General features: G+C 47.3%; 1 protein-coding gene across 4 annotated transcripts in view; it reads left to right on the plus strand.

The window, feature by feature from the left end:
* adisspb (adipose secreted signaling protein b) overlaps positions 1–15,328 on the plus strand; it is a 206,735-nt gene extending 191,407 nt beyond the window's left edge. For 3 of the 4 annotated variants that reach the window (XM_085975660.1, XM_085975669.1, XM_085975665.1), the window contains one exon: positions 14,851–15,328. In XM_085975660.1, the coding sequence (XP_085831786.1) occupies positions 14,851–14,951 (101 nt within the window). In that variant the 3' untranslated portion in view covers positions 14,952–15,328. The remainder of the gene's footprint in view (positions 1–14,850) is intronic. The other variant, XM_085975663.1, reaches the window with a different exon arrangement.
* The last annotated feature ends 4,003 nt before the right edge of the window (positions 15,329–19,331 follow it).

Consider the following 19,331-nt stretch of genomic DNA (forward strand, 5'->3'; position numbering starts at 1 on the left):
ACAGTCTTTCTACTTCATTTGGTACGTTCAATATTAATTTTAAACAGTCTTACTTTTAAACAGTCCTCAGGTTGTGACATGTTGTTACATATTTGGCCCCAAGGTATGGTCTGTCTCCTTCTCCTAGGACTAATCTCAATTTTGACAGATCATCCAATTCCTTGAAATCTGGGGTTGTTTGGCTTAGCTTGTTGAATAATATGTTTCTTGATGTGTTGAATTTTTCGCATTTTAGGAGGAAATGCATTTCTGTTTCAACCTCGCCAGCCAGACATTGATCGCATATTCTATTCTCTCTAGGCTGCCAGGATTTCTTGTATCTGCCTTTTTCAATTTCCAGTTGGTGGTCGCTTAGTCTGTACCTGGTGAGGGTCTGTCTCTGTTTTGTGTCTCTGATGGTCGTGAGGTAGTCTGCCAGTTTATATTCTCTTTTTAGGGCCCGGTAACATTCTAATCTGCTTTGGCTTTCGGTTATTTTGTTCCAATGTTCCAGGTAGGTTTCTTTGCATTTTTTAATGATTTGGTTCACTCGGATTGGTGTTTGGACGGCTGTGTTGGTCTGGGGCTGGTCAGGGTCCGGCTGAGTACTTAGTTTCAGTAGCAGCTGACTCTCTCTCTCTCTCTCTCTCTCTCTCTCTTGTCCACCCCTTCTCTCTCACTCTCTCTCTCTCTCTCTCTCTCTTGTCCACCCCTTCTCTCTCTCTCTCTCTCTCTCTCTCTCTCTCTCTCTTGTCCACCCCTTCTCTCTCTCTCTCTCAGTTCAGTTCAGTTCAAATGCTTTATTGGCATGAAAGTTTACAGAGAACCATATTGCCAAAGCTTACATTGCAAAAAGGTACAGTTTTCCAACATTCTGTAGGTGTCAATCGATTTGACATTTGTTGGGTATATACAATATTACTTTTAAACAATATTAATTTTAAACAGTCTTTCTACTTCATTTGGTACGTTCAATATTAATTTTAAACAGTCTTACTTTTAAACAGTCCTCAGGTTGTGACATGTTGTTACATATTTAGCCCCAAGGTATGGTCTGTCTCCTTCTCCTAGGACTAATCTCAATTTTGACATCATCCAATTCCTTGAAATCTGGGGTTGTTTGGCTTAGCTTGTTGAATAATATGTTTCTTGATGTGTTGAATTTTTCGCATTTTAGGAGGAAATGCATTTCTGTTTCAACCTCGCCAGCCAGACATTGATCGCATATTCTTGTCCACCCCTTCTCTCTCTCTTGTCCACACCCTTCTCTCTCTCTCTCTCTCTCTCTCTCTCTCTCTCTCTCTCCCACCCCTTCTCTCTCTCTCTCTCTCTTGTCCACCCCTTCTCTCTCTCTCTCTCTCTCTCTCTCTCTCTCTCTCTCTCTTTTGTCCACCCCTTCTCTCTCTCTCTCTCTCTCTCTCTCTCTTGTCCACCCCCTCTCTCTCTCTCGTCCACCCCTTCTCTCCTCTCTCTCTCTCTCTCTCTCTCTCTCTCTCTCTCTCTTGTCCACCCCTTCTCTCTCTCTCTCTCTCTCTCTCTCGCCCACCCCTTCTCTCTCTCTCACTCTCTCTTTCTCTCTCTCTCTCTCTCTCGTCCACCCCTTCTCTCTCACTCTCTCTCTCTTGTCCACCCCTTCTCTCTCTCTCTCTCTCTCTCTCTCTCTCTTGTCCACCCCTTCTCTCTCTCTTGTCCACCCCTTCTCTCTCTCTCTCTCTCTCTCTCTCTCTCTCCACCCCTTCTCTCTCTCTCTCTCTCTTGTCCACCCCTTCTCTCTCTCTCTCTCTTGTCCACCCCTTCTCTCTCTCTCTCTCTCTCTCTCTCTCTCTTGCCCACCCCTTCTCTCTCTCTCTCTCTCTCTCTCTCTCTCTCTCTCTCTCTCTCTCTCTCTCTCTCTCACTTGCCCACCCCTTCTCTCTCTCTCTCGCCCACCCCTTCTCACTCTCTCTCTCGCCCACCCCTTCTCTCTCTCTCTCTTGCCCACCTCTTCTCTCTCTAACCCATTTTTTCCCACTTTTAGTTTTGTTCACGTTTCTGGGAGTAATTGTCGTCATTTTCAGAAAATAAACCTCAAGATTCAACCGCGGGTTAATGAAACCCAACCTGGCCATTGACTTACGCTAGCCATTGCCAAACCACTGCTTTCTGACTCTTCTCTTCCCTCTTGCTCTTGTCACCCTTGGCAACGCCCTGCACATGGGGCCTTGGCCCTTCACCTGGGCTTCCCAATCACAGGCAAACATACAGATTGAATTGGTCCTGCCATTTGAGAGAAAGATAACTATCTCACATGATTAATAATGGATTGCTCACTGCCCTGGAGACAAGCAGATGGAAGGCGGAGATAGTTAGTGGCATGAATATTAAGTTTCTGTGCAGCTCGTTTGTTAACAACGACAGATGAGACAGCAGAATGATCAACTTCAGATACAATACTGTGGTTGTTGAGTAAATATGGATGTTTAGATTTGCTTCAGCTGCTCATACACACAGTGAGGCTGGTCATGGTTTTAAACAATGCACAAGTTCATTGAGAAGAATGCCAGGTAATGGTGAACGTGAATGATAGAATGGTTACAGCACAGAAGGAGGCCATTCGGCCCATCGAGAGCACTGCCAGCTAGTCCCACTCCCTCGCCCTTTCCCCGTAGCCCTGCAATTTTTTTTCCTTCAGGTACTTATCCAATTCCCTTTTTGAAAGCCGTGATTGAATCTGCCTCCACCACCCTATCAGGCAGTGCATTCCAGATCCTAACCACTCGCTGCGTAAAAAAGTTTTTCCTCATGCCGCCTCTAGTTCTTCTGCCAATCACCTTAAATCTGTGTCCTTTGGTTCTCGATCCTTCTGCCAATGGGACCAGTTTCTCTCTATCGACTCTGTCTAAACCCCTCATGATTTTGAACACCTCTACCAAATATCCCCTCAACCTTCTCTGCTCTAAGGAGAACAACCCCAGCTTCTCCAGTCTATCCACATATCTGAAGTCCCTCATCCCTGGAACCAGTCTTGTAAATCTTTTCTGGACCCTCTCTAAGACCTTCACATCCTTCCTAAAGTGCGGTGCCCAGAATTGGATACAATACTCCAGTTGAGGTTGAACCAGTGATTTATACAGGTTCATCATAATTTCCACGCTTTTGTACTCTATACCTTTATTTATAAAGCCCAGGATCCCATAAGCTTTTTTAACTGCTTTCTCAACCTGCCCTGCCACCTTCGACGATTTGTGCACATATACCCCTAAGTCTCTCTGTTCGTGCACCCATTTTAGGATTGTACCCTTTTGTTTATATTGTCTCTCTTCATTCTTTCTACCAAAATGTATCACTTCGCACTTTTCTGCATTAAATTTCATCTGCCACATGTCTGCCCATTCCACCAGCCTGTCTATGTCCTCGTGAAGTCTATCACTATCCTCCTCACTGTTCACTATACTTCCAAGTTTTGCGTCATCTGCAAATTTTGAAATTGTGCCCTGTACTCCCAAGTCCAAGTCATTAACATATATATATCAAGAACAGCAGTGGTCCTAGAACCGACCCCTGGGGAACACCACTGTATACCTTCCTCCAGTCCGAAAAACAACCGTTCACCACTACTCTCTGTTTCCTGTCACTTAGCCAATTTCGTATCCATGCTGCCACTGTCTGTTTTATTCCTTGGGCTTCAACTTTGCTGGCAAGCCTATTATGTGGCACTTTGTCGAACGCCTTTTGGAAACCCATGTACACCACGTCAACTGCATTGCCCTCATCAACCCTCTCTGTTACCTCATCAAAAAACTCGATCAAGTTAGTTAAACACGATTTGCCTTTAACAAATCCGTGCTGGCTTTATAAAGGTTCATCATAACTTCCTTGCTTTTGTACTCTATGCCTCTATTTATAAAACCCAGGATCCCGTAAGCTTTTTTAACCACTTTCTCAACCTGCCCTGCCACCTTCAATGATTTGTGCACATATACCCCCAGGTCTCTCTGTTCATGCACCCACTTTAGGATTGTACCCTTTAGTTTATATTGCCACTCCTCGTTCTTCCTACCAAAATCTATCACTTCACAAATTTCATCTGCCACATGAACGAGTGATGTAGGACGAACGGTGGATTAATGGGTGGATGCCAGAGCAAGCTATCAGTATGTGCTTACAGAACAGGTCTGTGGTGGGTGTGGGGCCCGCAGTGGGAAAAAAGTGATTATCAGAGCTTCTGATGTCAAAGTTGCTTTGAAGCCTGTGGGATAAAATTCTTGAGCGTAGCATGAGGCTGAGTACAGGTGAGGGCGATCCTTTGCCCGTCTCGCTCCTCCTTCCACAGATAACCCACTGATCGCCTCTCCCCATCACATCAAACTCTGGGATCTCTCCGATCCTCCAACTCTGACCTCTTATACATTCCCGATTTTCATTATTCCACCATTGGCGGCCGTGCCTTCTGTTGCCTTGGTCCTAAGCTTTGGAATTCCCTCCCTAAACCTCTCTGCCTCTGTTTCCTCCTTTAAGAGGCTCCTTAAAACCTACCTCTATGACCAAACTTTTGGTCACCTGTCCTAATATCTCCTCATGTGTCTGATAACGCTCCTGTGATGCGCCCTGGGACATTTTATTACATTAAAGGCGCTGTGTAAATGCAAGTTGTCAGTAATTCAGGCTTATGGCCGCCACTGCTCCACCCGAGACCATTGACCACTGATCCCTCTCTGCATGAAGTGCTCTCTGACCTAGTCTTTTACCACTTTGCATCTCTTGTGAAGAAAGTCCTCCTCATCTCAGTCTTAAATGGCCGACCCCTTATCCTGAGACTTTGCCCCCTAGTTCTAGGCTCTCCAGCCAGGGGAAACAATCTCTCGGCATCTACCCTGTCAATCCCCCTCAGAATCTTATATGTTTCAATGAGATCACCTCTCATTCTTCTAAACTCCAGAGAGTATCGGCCCAATCTACTCAATCTGTCCTCAAAGAATGAAGAGTCTGTTCACTTTCCGATTGGTGCATCGCGAGGATGGATGTGTTGGTCGACCAATGGTGTTGGCGGGGGGGGGGGTCACGTGACAAAACCTCCAGGAATATGTTCAACCAGCGTTGGCAACCCTAACTCCCCGCTCCTCTGCAAACAGTGCCTCGATCTCTTCAGCATTCCCCTGAGCCCTAGTAACTTGGAACACATGCTCACCGTTAGGGGGCAGAAAGTGCCCGAACACACACACAAATTTGCGAGCTACAAGTAACGTAAGTGCGTATTGGCGTGAAACCAGCTTGTGTTAAAGCGAATCTTAGCCCAGACACTGGGTACAGTGGCTCTTACAGCCTTCGCTGCCACCTACTGGAATCAAAGGCAACGTTCTCCCTGCTACCAGCCTCAAGCTTTAGTTCTCTTACATGCACAACATGGTTCTCTCTTCCCCTCCTCCTCGCCACCAATTATCTGCGCTCAGCCCATCCCGCCCCACCCGCTCTCCCTTCACTTCTCCTCCTCTCCACAAGGTTCTGACCAGCTGAGATGTGTTTCTACGTATGTTTTGTCTGAAAACATTTGTTTTTTTCTCTCTCCTTTACCGCTGCTATCCTGAGGTGCAGTTCCACAGGCACCAGTGGCCCTCCGGTACCGCATGGGTGTTCTTCACGATGAGCCCCGGCGACACTGGCAAGGCAGTGTTTGTTACGCACCCTTCGTTGCCCTGATGGCATTACGGGTCAGTCACATAGTGTGGGACTGGAGTCACATGTAGGCCCAGACCTGGTAGGGGTGGCAGGTTCCCTTCCCTGAAGGACATCAGTGAGCCAGTTGTGTTTTTAACAACAGTAAGACTGCTTCTCATGGTCATTTAGCCATGGATTCAGTTCCACAAATTACCATGGTGGGATTTGAACTCTCAACCTCTAGGTTGCTAGTCCAGTACCGCTAGGCTGCTGTACAGTGAGGGGAGGGGGCTCCAAGCCTGCACCCAAACCCCACAGACGCACTGTGCCGGTGAGTGGTGGGTGGGGGTTGGAGCGTCACCTGTTAAAAATCTGGAGCGAAAACCAAGCCCGACATTCCCTAGCCCAAGATTACTGATGCTAACCACAGCACCGTAGCTGAGACCAGGGATTTGAATCGGCAACTTCTACGGCCCGTGTGACCCCGTGCCTCACGAGAGCTCTGCTGGTGGGAGTCCAGCTGGTCATTGAATGGTGAACTGCATCGAAGGCCATGCACTTCCTGGGAGGTAAAAGGGGTCCTTGGCTTAATATCTCACCCAAAGGACGACAGTGTAGCACTGCCTGCACTAGAACATAAGAAATAGGAGCAGGAATAGGCCACTTGGCCCCTCGAGCCTGCTCCGCCATTCAGTAAGATCATGGCTGATCTTGGGCTCAATGTTACTTCCCCGCCCGCTCCCCATAATCCTTCACTCCCTTATCATGCAAAAATCTGTCTATCTCCACCTTAAATGTATTTAAATGACCCAGCCTCCATGGCTCTCTGGGGCAATGAATTCCACAGATTCACGACCCTCTGAGAGAAGAAACTCGGAATTTTGGTATATTGCAACCAATGCATCCACCATCTCTGCAGCCACTTCTTTTATGACCCTGGGATTCAGGCCATCTGGCCCAGGGGACTTGTCGTCTTTTAGTCCCATTATTTTACCAAGTGCTATTTCCTTAGTGATAGTGATTGTCTTTAGTTACCCCCTCCCTGTGGCCCCTTGATTATCCATTATTGCGATGTTGTTAGTGTCTTCTACCGTGAAGACAGATACAAAATATTTGTTCAGAGTCTCTGCCATTTCCCCGTTCCCCATTATTAATTCCCCAGTCTCATCCTCTAAGGGACCAACGTTTACTTTAGCTACTCTCTTCCTTATATACCTGTAGAAGCTCTTACTATCTGTTTTAATATTTCTTGCCAGTTTACTCTCACAATTCATCTCTTTTTTTAGCCATCCTTTGCTGGTTCTTAAAAATTTCCCAATCCTCTGGCCTCCCATCAATCTTGGCAACATTGTATGCCTTTGTTTTTAATTTGATACAGGTTGAGCGTCCCGAATCCGGCAACCTCGGGGCCGAGGTCTTGCCGGTTTTCGAGTTTTTCCGCACTTCGGAACGTGTTTCTGATGTCCGAAGTCCGGAAATATCGCAACCTGGGCTCGGGCGTTTCCGGACTTCAGACATCAGAAACGCGTTCCGAGTCCGGAAATGCCTGGGCCCAGGTTGTGGTTTGACAGGGTGTCCGGATTCCGGAACATTTTACGGATTCCGGACGACCCTGCCACCAATCGGCCCGGAACTCCGGATTTCGGACGCTGAACCTGTACCATCCTTTACTTCCTTTGTTAGCCACAGATGGTGCTCCCTTCTCTTGAAATCTTTCTTTCTCACTGGAATATATTTTTGTTGAGAGTTATGAAATATCTCTTTAAATGTCTGCCACTGCATTTCAACTGTCTTACCCTTTAATTTATTTAGCCAGTTCTGCCCTCGTGCCATTTTAATTGCCTTTGTTTAAGATCAGGACACTGGTTTGAGATATAACTTTCTCACCCTCCAACTTAATTTGAAATTCAACCATGCTATGATCACTCTTTCCTAGAGGATCCTTTACTATAAGACCATTTATTAATTCTGTCTCATTACACAGTACCAGATCCAAGATAGCCAGATCCAAGATAGCCTGCTCCCTGGTGGGTTCCATTACATACTGTTCTAGGAAACCATCCTGGATACACTCTATGAACTCCTCCTCCAGGCTACCATGGCCAATTTGATTGGTCCAATCAATATGGAGATTAAAATCACCCATGATTATTACCGTACCTTTTTTACAGGCCTCCATTATTTGTTGATTTATACTCTGTCCAACAGTATTGCTACTGTTCGGGGGCCTGTAGACTACGCCCACCAGAGACTTTCCCCTTATTATTTTTTCCACCCAAACCGATTCTACATCTTGATCTTCTGGGCCAATATCACTTCTCACCACTGCACTGATCCCATCCTTTACCAACAAAGCCACCCCACCTCCCTTTCCTTTCTGTCTATCCTTCCGAATTGTCAAATACCCTGAAATATTCAGTTCCCAGCCCTGGTCAACTTGCAACCAGGTCTCTGAGTGTCAGCTGAGATTGCTGGGCCTATACTTCCTGGAGTTTAGAAGAATGAGAGGTGATCTCATTGAAGCATATAAGATTCTGCAGGGGATTGACAGGGTAGATGCTGAGAGGCTGTTTCCCCTGGCTGGAGAGTCTAGGACCAGGGGTCACAGTCTCAAAATAAGGGGTTGGCCATTTAGGACTGAGATGAGGAGACATTTCTTCAGTCAGAAGGTGGCGAATCTTGGGAATTCTCTACCCCAGAGGGCTGTGGAGGCTCAGTCATTGAGTATATTCAAGACAGAGATCGATAGATTTTTGGATATTAAGGGGATCAAGGGATATGGGGATAGTGCAGGAAAGTGGAATTGAGGCAGAAGATCAGCCATGATCTTATTGAATGGCGGAGCAAGCTTGAGGGGCCAAATGGCCTACTCCTGCTCATATTTCTTATGTTCTTACATTCAAGGCTGAGATAGATAGATTTTTGGACTCCAGGGGAATCGAGGGATATGGGGATCAGGCAGGAAAGTGGAGTTGATGTAGATGATCAGCCATGATCTGATTGAATGGTGGAGCAGGCCTGAAGGGTCATATGGCCTACTCCCTGCTCCTAATTCTTATGTTATTACGTGGGACTTCATTCCCCTTCATGTGAATTCTCACATTGGTGGAGGGCGCGTGCATGCTCTTACTGTCGTACTATTTCCATCCCCCCTGGCTATCATATTTTAAATATACAGCAAGCAGTTCATAATGGAAAAGAAGTTCTAATGTTTTAAGTATGAGACTTGCCTCAAATAACACAGAATTTGTCAGCACAGAAATAAGCCATTCAGCCCAACAGTTCCATGCCGGTGTTTATGCTCCACTTGAGCCTCCTCACACCTTACTTCATCTCGCCCTATCAGCATATCCTTTTTATTCCTTTCTCCCTCATGTACTTATCGAGCTTCCCCTTAAATCCAGCCTATACTATTCGCCTCAACTACTCCCTGTGGTCGCGAGTTCCACATTCTCACCATTCCTTGAGTAAAGAAGTTTCTTGTGAATTCCTAGTTCTTATGTTCTTATATTCAAGGCTGAGCTCGATAGATTTTTGGACTCTTGGGGAATCGACGGATATGGGGATAAGATGGGAAAATGGAGTTGAGATCGAAGATTAGCCATGATCTTATTGAATGGCGGAGCAGGCTTGAAGGGTCGTATGGCCGACTCCCTGCTCCTAATTCTTATGTTTTTTTTACGTGGGACTTCAATCCCATTGATGTCAATTCCTTATTGGATTTATTAGTGGCCATCTTATATTTATGGCCCCTAGTTTTGAACTCTGCCCCCCCCCCTCCCCCGGCCAACAAGTGGAAACATCCTCTCTGTCGACCCTATTGAACCCTTTCATAAAATTAAAGACCTCTATCAGGTCATCTCTCAGTCTTCTCTTTTCTAGAGAAAAGAGCCCCAGCCTGGTCAGTCTTTCCTGATAGTTGTACCCTCTGAGTTTTGGTATCATTCTTGTAAATCTTTTTTGCCTTCCATATCATTTTTGAAATTTGGAGACCAGAACTGTGCACAGTACCCCTAAGTGCAGTCTAACCAAGATTCTATACAAGTTCAACATAACTTTTCTGCTTTTCAGTTATATCCCTTTAGACATGAACCCCAGTGCTTTGTTTGCACTTTTTATGGTCTTGTTTAACCCTGTGTTGCTACTTTTAATGATTTTGGAATTGAAGCTTTGAAAATTCAATTTTCAGTTTATTTCCAAGCTTTTTGAAAGAAAGAAAGAAAAATATAGCGCCTTTCACGACCACCGGACGTCTCAAAGTGCTTTACAGCCAATGAAGTACTTTTGAAGTGGAGTCACTGTTGTAATGTGGGAAACCCAGCAGCCAATTTGCACACAGCAAGCTCCCACAATCCGCAATGTGATAATGACCAGATTATCTGTTTTTCTGTTACGTTGTTTGAGGGAGACATATTGGCCAGAATTATGTTTTTTTGGTAAGAAAACAACTTTCAAATCCTCCATGGTGAGGGGTCACGCACTTTCCTTCATCAGAAAACCTACTGATGCATGCCAGTTTGCACCTGCTTGACAACCCTTCCAACTGTTGTGGGGGGTGGGGAGACAGAAACTGAAGCCTTGAAGTAAAATCTTCAAGGAAGGCATTAAAAGCTGCAGAAGAGTAGTCAATGGTCAGTTTAACCACGCCATCATGAAATATGTGATTTAAAAAAAAACCAATTTGTTTAATAACTTATTTTGAGTATTGCAAGTTTAAGTTACTTAGAAAAGTACGGCCACCAATGGTTGAGCGATTATCATCAGGGATGCCCAAGAGGGCAGAATTGGAGGAGCGCAGATATCTCGGGGTTGTAGGGCTGAAGGAGATTACAGAGATAGGGAGGGGTGAGGCCATGGAGGGATTTGAAAACAAGGATGAGAATTTTAAAATTGAGGTGCTGCTTAACTGGGAGCCGTGCAAGTTCTGTCCTCTTTCTTAACTTGCTGCCCTGAACTCTCCCCACAGCCTAGTGAGGATTCTCCAACTGAAAACTGTATTAAGCACTGACGCGCCTCAATAACTTCAAGGCTCAAAGTTAACTGGATAAAACAAGGCTTTTATTAGCAAAGAAAGATGCCTGTGTCTTCACCTAGCATTCTGCTGTTCTGCTGCAAGACAAGCCTGGGCTTGTCTTAAGTAGGGCCAGGTATGGGTGGAGCCGACACACCCAATGGGGAGAAAGGGGGCGGTGCACTATATACAATACAAGGTAAAACACCGGAGCAGGCAATACAATATATGTAGTTAAATACAGAGTCTGATGAATGACATATCTCATCACATTCACCCCTTCTACAGATTTAGTCTGTCCGGGGGTGTGATAGTCCTCTGTGACCGACGTAACGGTTGCGGTGCCGCGGGTGCCGGCTGGGTGTCCCAGGTGACCTCCTGGGTCTCTGCCGGGGGCGCCACCGGGGTTGTTGAAGGAGTAGGTGGTGGGGGTACCGTTGGCTGGTGTTCTTCCGGGGGTGATGAAAGAATAGTGGGTGGAGTGGGTGGGTAATAGTTGTTGTGGTTGTTGTCGTTGTTGCTGTTGTTGTTGTGGTTGTTGTCGTTGTTGCTGTTGTTGTTGTAGTCGTTGTCGTTGTTGCTGTTGTTACCGGCTGGGGCAAGGTCTTTTATGGACACAGTGTCCTCCCGTCCGTCGGCGTGCCGGACATACGCATATTGTGGGTTGGCGTGGAGCAGGTGCACTGGCTCCACGAGAGGGTCCGTCTTGTGGCCCCTCACATGCTTCTGCAAAAGTACCGGACCTGGGGTGGAGAGCCATGACGGTATCGATACGCCTGAGGTGGATTTCCGGGGAAACACAAACATTAGCTCATGAGGCGTGGCATTAGTGGCGGTACACAATAGTGACCGTATTGAGTGGAGCACATCTGGGAGGACTTCCTGCCAGCGGGAGATAGGGAGGCCCTTGGTCCTTAGAGTTAGAGTGACTGCCCTCCATACTGTCCCGTTCTCTCGCTCCACCTGACCGTTACCCCGGGGGTTGTAGCTGGTGGTACGGCTCGTGGCAATCCCCTTGGACAGCATGTACTGGCGTAGCTCTTCACTCATGAAGGACGCCCCCCTATCCGTGTGGATATAGCTTGGCATACCGAACAGGCAGAACAGGCTGTTGAGGCATTTAATGACCGTGGCGCTGGTCATGTCTGGGCAGGGGAAGGCGAATGGGAAACGGGAGTACTCGTCCACAATGTTCAGGAAGTAAACATTGCGGTCGACGGACGGGAGGGGGCCCTTGAAATCTAAGCTAAGCCGCTCAAAGGGCCGTGTAGCTTTGATTAGGTGGGCTCTATCAGGGCGGTAGAACCGAGGCTTGCACTCCGCGCAAGTGCGGCAGTTCCTGGTCAGAGACCGAACTTCCTCAATCGAGTAGGGTAAGTTGCGGGACTTTATGAAGTGGAACAGCCGTGTGACCCCTGGGTGGCAGAGGTCGTTGTGGAGGGTCTGTAGCCGATCCCCGGTGGCGTTGGCACACATCCCTTGTGAGAGGGTGTCGGGGGATTCGTTAAGGGCCCCCGGCCGGTATATGATGTCGTACTCTAAGGTGGAGAGCTCGATCCGCCACCTAAGAATCTTATTATTTTTAATCTTCCCCCTCTGTTTATTATTGAACATAAACGCTACCGACCGCTGGTTGGTAAGTAGGGTGAAGCGTTTGCTGGCTAGGTAGTGCCGCCAGCGGCGCACTGCCTCCACGATGGCTTGGGCCTCCTTTTCCACGGAGGAGTGTCTGATCTCGGGCCCCTGGAGGGTCCTTGAGAAGAAAGCTACGGGCCGCCCCGCCTGGTTGAGGGTGGCCGCCAAGGCAAAGTCAGACGCATCACTTTCCACTTGAAAGGGAGTGTTCTCGTCCACTGCCTGTAGCGTGGCCCGCTCAATATCCTGCTTAATGCTTTTGAAGGCAGCATGGGCCTCAGCAGAGAGCGGGAAAGAGGATGCTTTCAAGAGGGGGCGGGCTTTATCGGAGTAGTTAGGGACCCATTGGGCATAATACGAGAATAACCCCAGGCACCTTTTCAGGGCTTTGGGAGTGTTGGGCAGGGGCAGCTCCCGTAGGGGGCGCAATCGGTCGGGGTCTGGTCCGATTTCCCCATTCTCCACCACGCTGCCTAGTATGCAGAGGCGCGTGGTGTTGAAAACGCACTTGTCCTCGTTGTAGGTGAGGTTGAGTTTTTGTGCGGTTTTCAGAAACCTCGCGAGGTTTGAGTCGTGGTCCTGTTGGTTGTGGCCGCAGATGGTGATGTTGTCGAGATAGGGGAAGGTTGCCTGCAAGTGGTAGTCATCGACCATGCGGTCCATCTCCCTCTGAAAGACCGAGACCCCATTCGTCACCCCAAAGGGGACTCTGAGGAACTGGTAGAGGCGTCCGTTTGCCTCGAAGGCGGTGTGCGAACAGTCCTCTGGTCTGATAGGGAGCTGGTGGTACGCTGACTTGAGGTCGATAGTGGAGAACACCCGGTATTGGGCGATTTGGTTCACCATCTCGGATATGCGGGTTAGCGGGTAGGCGTCTAGTTGGGTATAGATGTTGACTGTTTGACTATAGTCAATCACCATCCGCTTCTTCTCGCTACCCCTCACCACCACCACTTGGGCGCGCCACGGGCTGTTGCTGCGTTCAATAATGCGCTCCCTCAGGAGCCTGTCTACCTCGGTCGCGATAAACCGCCTGTCCTCCCAGCTGTACCTCCTGCTTTTGGTCGCTATTGGCCGGCAGTTAGGGGTAAGGTTCGCGAATAGCGAAGGCGGCTTTACCTTCAGGGTAGCCAGACCGCACACTGTGAGGGGCGGCTGGGTCCCACCGAAATTGAGCGTGATGCTTTGGTGGTGGCACTGAAAATCCAGGCCCAAGATCACGCTCACACATAAATCCTTCATAATTAACAGTTTAAAATTATTATATACAGTGCCTTTAACGGACAATCGTACCGCGCAGTAACCCGCAATAGTCGATATCTGGGTTTTGTCGGCCATAGAGATCGTGCCCTGAGTAGGGACTATAGTTAGAGAGAGTCGTTGTACCAGACCAGGGTGAATGAAGCTCTCCGTGCTCCCGCTGTCAATTAAACATTTAACCTTGCACCCGTTTACCTCGATGTCCACCATCGATTTGGATAGTGGGTGCGGTCTGGACTGGTCCACTGTGATCGACGCCACTGTAGGGCCCTGATCGGGACAAGATGGTGGGCCACACGAAGCCGGGTAAGATGGCGTCCATGATGTCTGCTCGCGAGATGGCGGACCCCACGAGGTCGGACAAGATGGCCGCTCCCACGGCGCGCACGCGGCGGTGGCGGGTTTGCTTGCGGGGTTCCCTCTGCACACCTTCCCAAAGTGCCCCTTCTTACCGCACTTACAGCAGGTGGTGCCTTTCGCCGGGCACAGGTTCCTGGTGTGCTTCGGCTGCCCGCAGAAGTAGCATTTGGGGCCCCGATGCGTCGCGGCGGTCGTAGGGCTTCTGGGGGGAGAGCAGGGCCCCGACGGTGTTGGGCTACCGGGCGGGGAAGCAGATGCGGCGTGGGCCGCGTGGCCTGACGAGTAGGAGTCAGAGTTCTTCTGAGCCACATCCAGCGATCGCGCTGTGTCCACAGCCTGTGTCAGATCTAGGCCCGTTTTCTCTAGCAGTCTCTGCCGGATGTAATTAGAGCTAAGGCCTGCGATAAAGGCATCCCGAATAAGCTCGTCTGTGTATACCGTGGCTTTCACGTCTTTGCATTTGCAGTCTTTGCCAAGCACTTTTAGGGTGACTAGAAAGTCCTCTAGCGACTCTCCGGGTCGCTGTGTGCAGGTAGCAAGCAGATGCCTGGCGTACACCTCGTTGGTAGGCCGCTGTTAGTGGGCCTTTAGAATGTTGCAGGCATCCAGGTAGGTGGCGGCGTCTTGGATGAGTGGAAAAACCCAGTGGCTTACCCGATTCTGCAGGATCCCGAGTTTCACATCTCCGGTGGCTTTAGAGGCTGTGACGGCTTTGGAGTTGGCCATAAAAAATTCCAAGCACTGGAACCAGTGTCCAAACCGTGCCGATGCATCCGAAGCATGCGGGTCCAAATCCAAGCGTTCCGGTTTCAAAAGTTGATCCATCGTTGAAAGTTTGCTAATAAAATTGATGCGCCTCAATAACTTCAAGGCTCAAAGTTAACTGGATAAAACAAGGCCATTTTTAGCAGCGGAATAATAGTGGCCAATACACGTGTAATCTACCATTCCCAATTTTGCTTGTGTTTCAGACCGGCTCCACGGGACCCCCATGCTGTTGGAAGGTGTCAAGTGCATAGGCCCAGAACTGGAGTACGACTCCGAACAAAGTGACTGGCAGGGATTCGATTAGGCAACGCCCGAACACTGTGCTCCATTCAGCTGCAACAGTCACGCTGTATCGTCACACCATGCCGTGCTCGCTAAGCTGTGAAATAACTCGCAAAGTTTAACCATAACCGAAGATCAATCTTTCTCTTTCTCTCTCTTTCTTTATTTTGGTACTTCAGTATTCTGCTTGTAATCTGATCTCCCTTTGGGAGTTTAGTTAAAAAAAAATGCAAAAAGAAATTTGAGCAATGTCTGTCCTTGGAAACGTTGAGTGGGAACTGTCTGCGTTCTGTATATTGAAAGAATCGGGATATATGCATTGAATGTACAGAGGGGTGCAATGCAGAATGTGTTTATTTTGTCATATTGGAGAAATAAATAAATGAAATCCATTGTTAATTAGCTTGTATTTTTTCTAACTTCCAACCCTTGAATGGCGGACCTACATTTATATACGAGATGCCTTGGCTCAGTGGGTAGCACTCTCGCCTCTGAGCCAGAAGGTTGAAAGTTCATCGGAATATAGCAACAGGATTAGGCCATTCAGTGAGATCGTGGCTGATCTGTGACCTAACTCCATATACCCACCTTTCCCCATATCCCTCAATACTTTTGGTTAACAGAAAGCTATCAATCTCCAATTTAAAATTAACAATTGATCTAGCATCAACTGCTGGTGGTGGTAGAGAGTTCCAAACTTCTACCACCCTTGGTGTGTAGAAGTGTTTCCTAATTTCACTCCTGAAAGTCTAATTTTTAGACTATGCCCCCTAGTGCTAGAATCCCCAACCAGCAGAAATAGTTTCTCTCTATCCACCCTCTCTGTTCCCCTTAATATCTTGAAAACTTTGATCAAATCACCCCTTAACCTTCTAAACTCTAGGGAATACAACCCTAATTTGTGTAATCTCTCCTCGTAACTTAACCCTTGAAGTCCGGGTATCATCCTGGTAAACCTACGCTGCACTCCCTCCAAGGCCAATATATCCTTCCTAAGGTGTGGTGCCCAGAACTGCTCACAGTGCTCCAGGTGTGGTCTAACCAGGGTTTTGTACAGTTGCAGCATAACTTCTACCCCCTTGTATTCTAGTCCTCTAGATATAAAGGCCGGCATTCCATTAGCCTTTTTGATTATTTTCTGTACCTGTTCATGACATTTTAATGAACTATGTACCTGGACCCCCCAAGTCTCTTTGGACATCCACTGGTTTTAGCTTTTCACCATTTAGAAAGTATCCTGTTGTATCCTTTTTAGGTCCAAAGTGAATGACCTCAGATTTGCCTACATTGAAATCCATTTGCCACTGCTTTGCCGATAACTGTCGATATCCCTTTGTAATTTTAGGTTTTCATCGACACTGCCGCCTATCTTTGTGTCATCAGCAAATTTGGATATGTGGCTTTCTATGTCATCAACTAAGTTGTTAATAAATACTGTGAATAGTTGAGGCCCCAACACTGATCCCAGTGGGACACCACTAGTCACATCCTGCCAATTTGAGTACCTACCCATTATCCCTACTCTCTGTCTCCTGCCGCTCAGCTAATTTCCGAACCAGGTCAATAATATGTCTTCAATTCCATGGGCTTCAACCTTAGTTAACCGTCTCTTATGCGGGACTTTAGCAAATGCCTTCTGGAAGTCCATATAAATAACATTCCCCTGTCCACTACTTTAGTCAGCTCTTCAAAAAAAATCAATCAGGTTTGTCAGACATGACCTACCTTTCACAAATCCATGCTGGCTCTCTGATCAACGGAAAATTTTCGAGGTGTTCAGTCACCTTATCCTTAATTATAAACTCTAGTGATTTCCCGACAATAGATGTTAGGCTAACTGGTCTATAATTTCCTGGTTTTCCTCTCTCGCCGTTCATAAATAGTGGAGTGACATGGCTAATTTGCCAATCTAAAGGTTCAAATCCCACCAGAGACCTGAGCACAAAAGCCAGGCCAACACTCCCAGTGCAGTACTGAGGGAGTGTTGCACTGTCTGAGGTGCTGCCTTTCGGAAGAGATGTGAAACCTTCTGTCTGCATTCTCAGGTGGATGTAAAAGATCCCATGGCACTTTTTTGAAGAAGAGCAGGAGAGTTATCCCCAGTGTCCTGTCCAGTATATCCCTCGACCAACACCTAAAACAGGTGATCTGGTCATCATCTCATTGCCGGACCTTGCTGTGCACAAATTGGCTGCCGCGTTTCCAACATTACAACAGTGACTACACTTCAAAAGTACTTCATTGGCTGTGAAGCGCTTTGGGACATCCTGAGGTCATGAAAGGCACTATATCAATGCAAGCCTTTTCTTTTATAGCCTGTCACGTTTTATCGAAACATCTAAAAGTGCTACACCTACAATGAATTATTTCGATGTTTAGCGACTGTTGTTCAGTAGGCAAATACGATGGCCATTCTGAGTAAGCAATGTCACAGTGATATGAGTAACCACTCTTGGGTGGTATTGCCTGAGGAAAGAATGTTGGCCAGGATATCAGGAGAACTCCCCTGCTTTTCAGGTAGTGCTCTGTGATCTATTGCATCCACCTGAGCAGGCAGGTGGAGCCCAGGTTTAACATCGCGCCCAAAGGACTAAAAACTCGGACAATGCAGCAGCGCCTCAGTACTATACGAGAGTCCATTGCTGATGTTCTTTAATAAAATCAGCATTGGAAGGAGGACTACCTTCACCTCACAGAAACATACAGCACAGAAGGAGGCCATTTGGCTCATCGTGCCTATGCAGGCTCTTTGAAAGAACTAACCAATTAGTTCCATTCCCCCTTCTCTTTCCCCGTAGCTGTGCAAATTTAACCTTTTCAAGTATTTATCCAATTCCCTTTTGAAAGTTACTGTTGAATCTGCTTCCACCGCCCTTTCAGGCAGCGCATTCCAGATCATAACTCATTGCGTAAAAAATAAAATTCTCATCCTCCTATTACTGGCCGGGCAATAAATGTCAGCCTTGCTAGCGATGCCCATACCCCAGAATTGTTATTTTTTAAATGTTTTGATTGGGCCTTAGTTTAACATCTCATCTGATGAGCATAATGTAACCTATTAGAAATTGATCCCAAACACAAATGGAATGTCGTCTATTCAGACGCCACTCATCTCAGCTGACCGTTAGCCTGGATCTCCTAGATTTCCCTGTGTGCATGCTTATGTCAACTTACTTTATATGCCTTTCCATAGGGAATTAATATTGTCTGATGCATTGACCCCTCAGTATAAAGGCTGTAGCTGTGTGCGGTGGGCCATACAGACAGAACATAAGAAATAGGAGCTGGAGTAGGCCATTTGGCCCCTCGAGCCTGCTTCGTCATTCAATGAGATCATGGCTGATCTGATCTTGGGCTCAGCTCCATTTCCCTGCCCGCTCCCCATAACCCTTCACTCCCTTATTGTTCAAAAACCTGTCTATCTCCACCTTAAATGTATTTAATGACCCAGCCTCCACGGCTCTCTGGGGCAGAGAATTCCACAGATTTACGACCCTCTGAGAGAAGAAATTCCTCCTCATCTCAGTTTTAATTGGGCGACCCCTTATTCTGAAACTATGCCCCCTAGTTCCAGATTCCCCCATTAGGGGAAACATCCTCTCTGCATCTACCTTGTCGAGCCCCCTCAGTATCTTATATGTTTCAATAATGGGCCAGTAATTCCGGTCCCAACGCGTGAGTACGGACGGGGTACTCACGCGTGGGCCCGTTGGAAGTGCCGGATTTCAGCATGCACAGCGCATGCGCGGGAAACCGGCATTTCCTCCAAGGGGTTCAGAGGTCCAACACGTGTGTGCAGGACTCTGCGCGCACGCGTTGAACTACCTTCTTTTTGACAGGTTTGCCCGTGTGCAAGGGCCTGAACTTTTTACATATATAAAAAGGAGGCGTAAGGATTGGATTCTTGAAGGTAAGTGGTCTATTATTTAAAATTATTACATTTTTTCCACAGCTTCATTGTTTTTAAGGACTTTACAGTAAGGTAAGTTTATTTTTAGACCCGATTTCTTAAAAAATTATTTTTTTCAAAAATTTTATTAATTGTTTAAAATAGTTTTTTAAAGTTATTTATAGTTTATTTAATTATTGGGATGTTTTTTAAAATTTTATTTAAAGTTAAACTAGTCTTTTGGGCGCCCGTACTTTTCATGAGTTTGACAGTTCTTACTATCAATCTCATGAATGAAGTTTCCCTTCCCCTGATTGGCTGCACAGTGCTCACCTGATCCCAGTCGTCACATCGCACTAACTACGCCGCTGGATCAGGCAAGCACATCGCGCCGACAGCTGAACCGGGCCAGTGACAGGAATTCCAAGCAGGCCCAGGCTTCAGATGTCGGCGCGCCGGGTGAGTGCACATCGGGGGCTTGCACGCGCGGCAAGCCCCCGATCCTAATTTCTG

Source organism: Somniosus microcephalus, chromosome 2 (genome assembly GCF_052327205.1).
Source record: "Somniosus microcephalus isolate GS21.2 chromosome 2, FLI_Smic_1.0, whole genome shotgun sequence".
Lineage (NCBI taxonomy): Eukaryota > Metazoa > Chordata > Chondrichthyes > Squaliformes > Somniosidae > Somniosus > Somniosus microcephalus.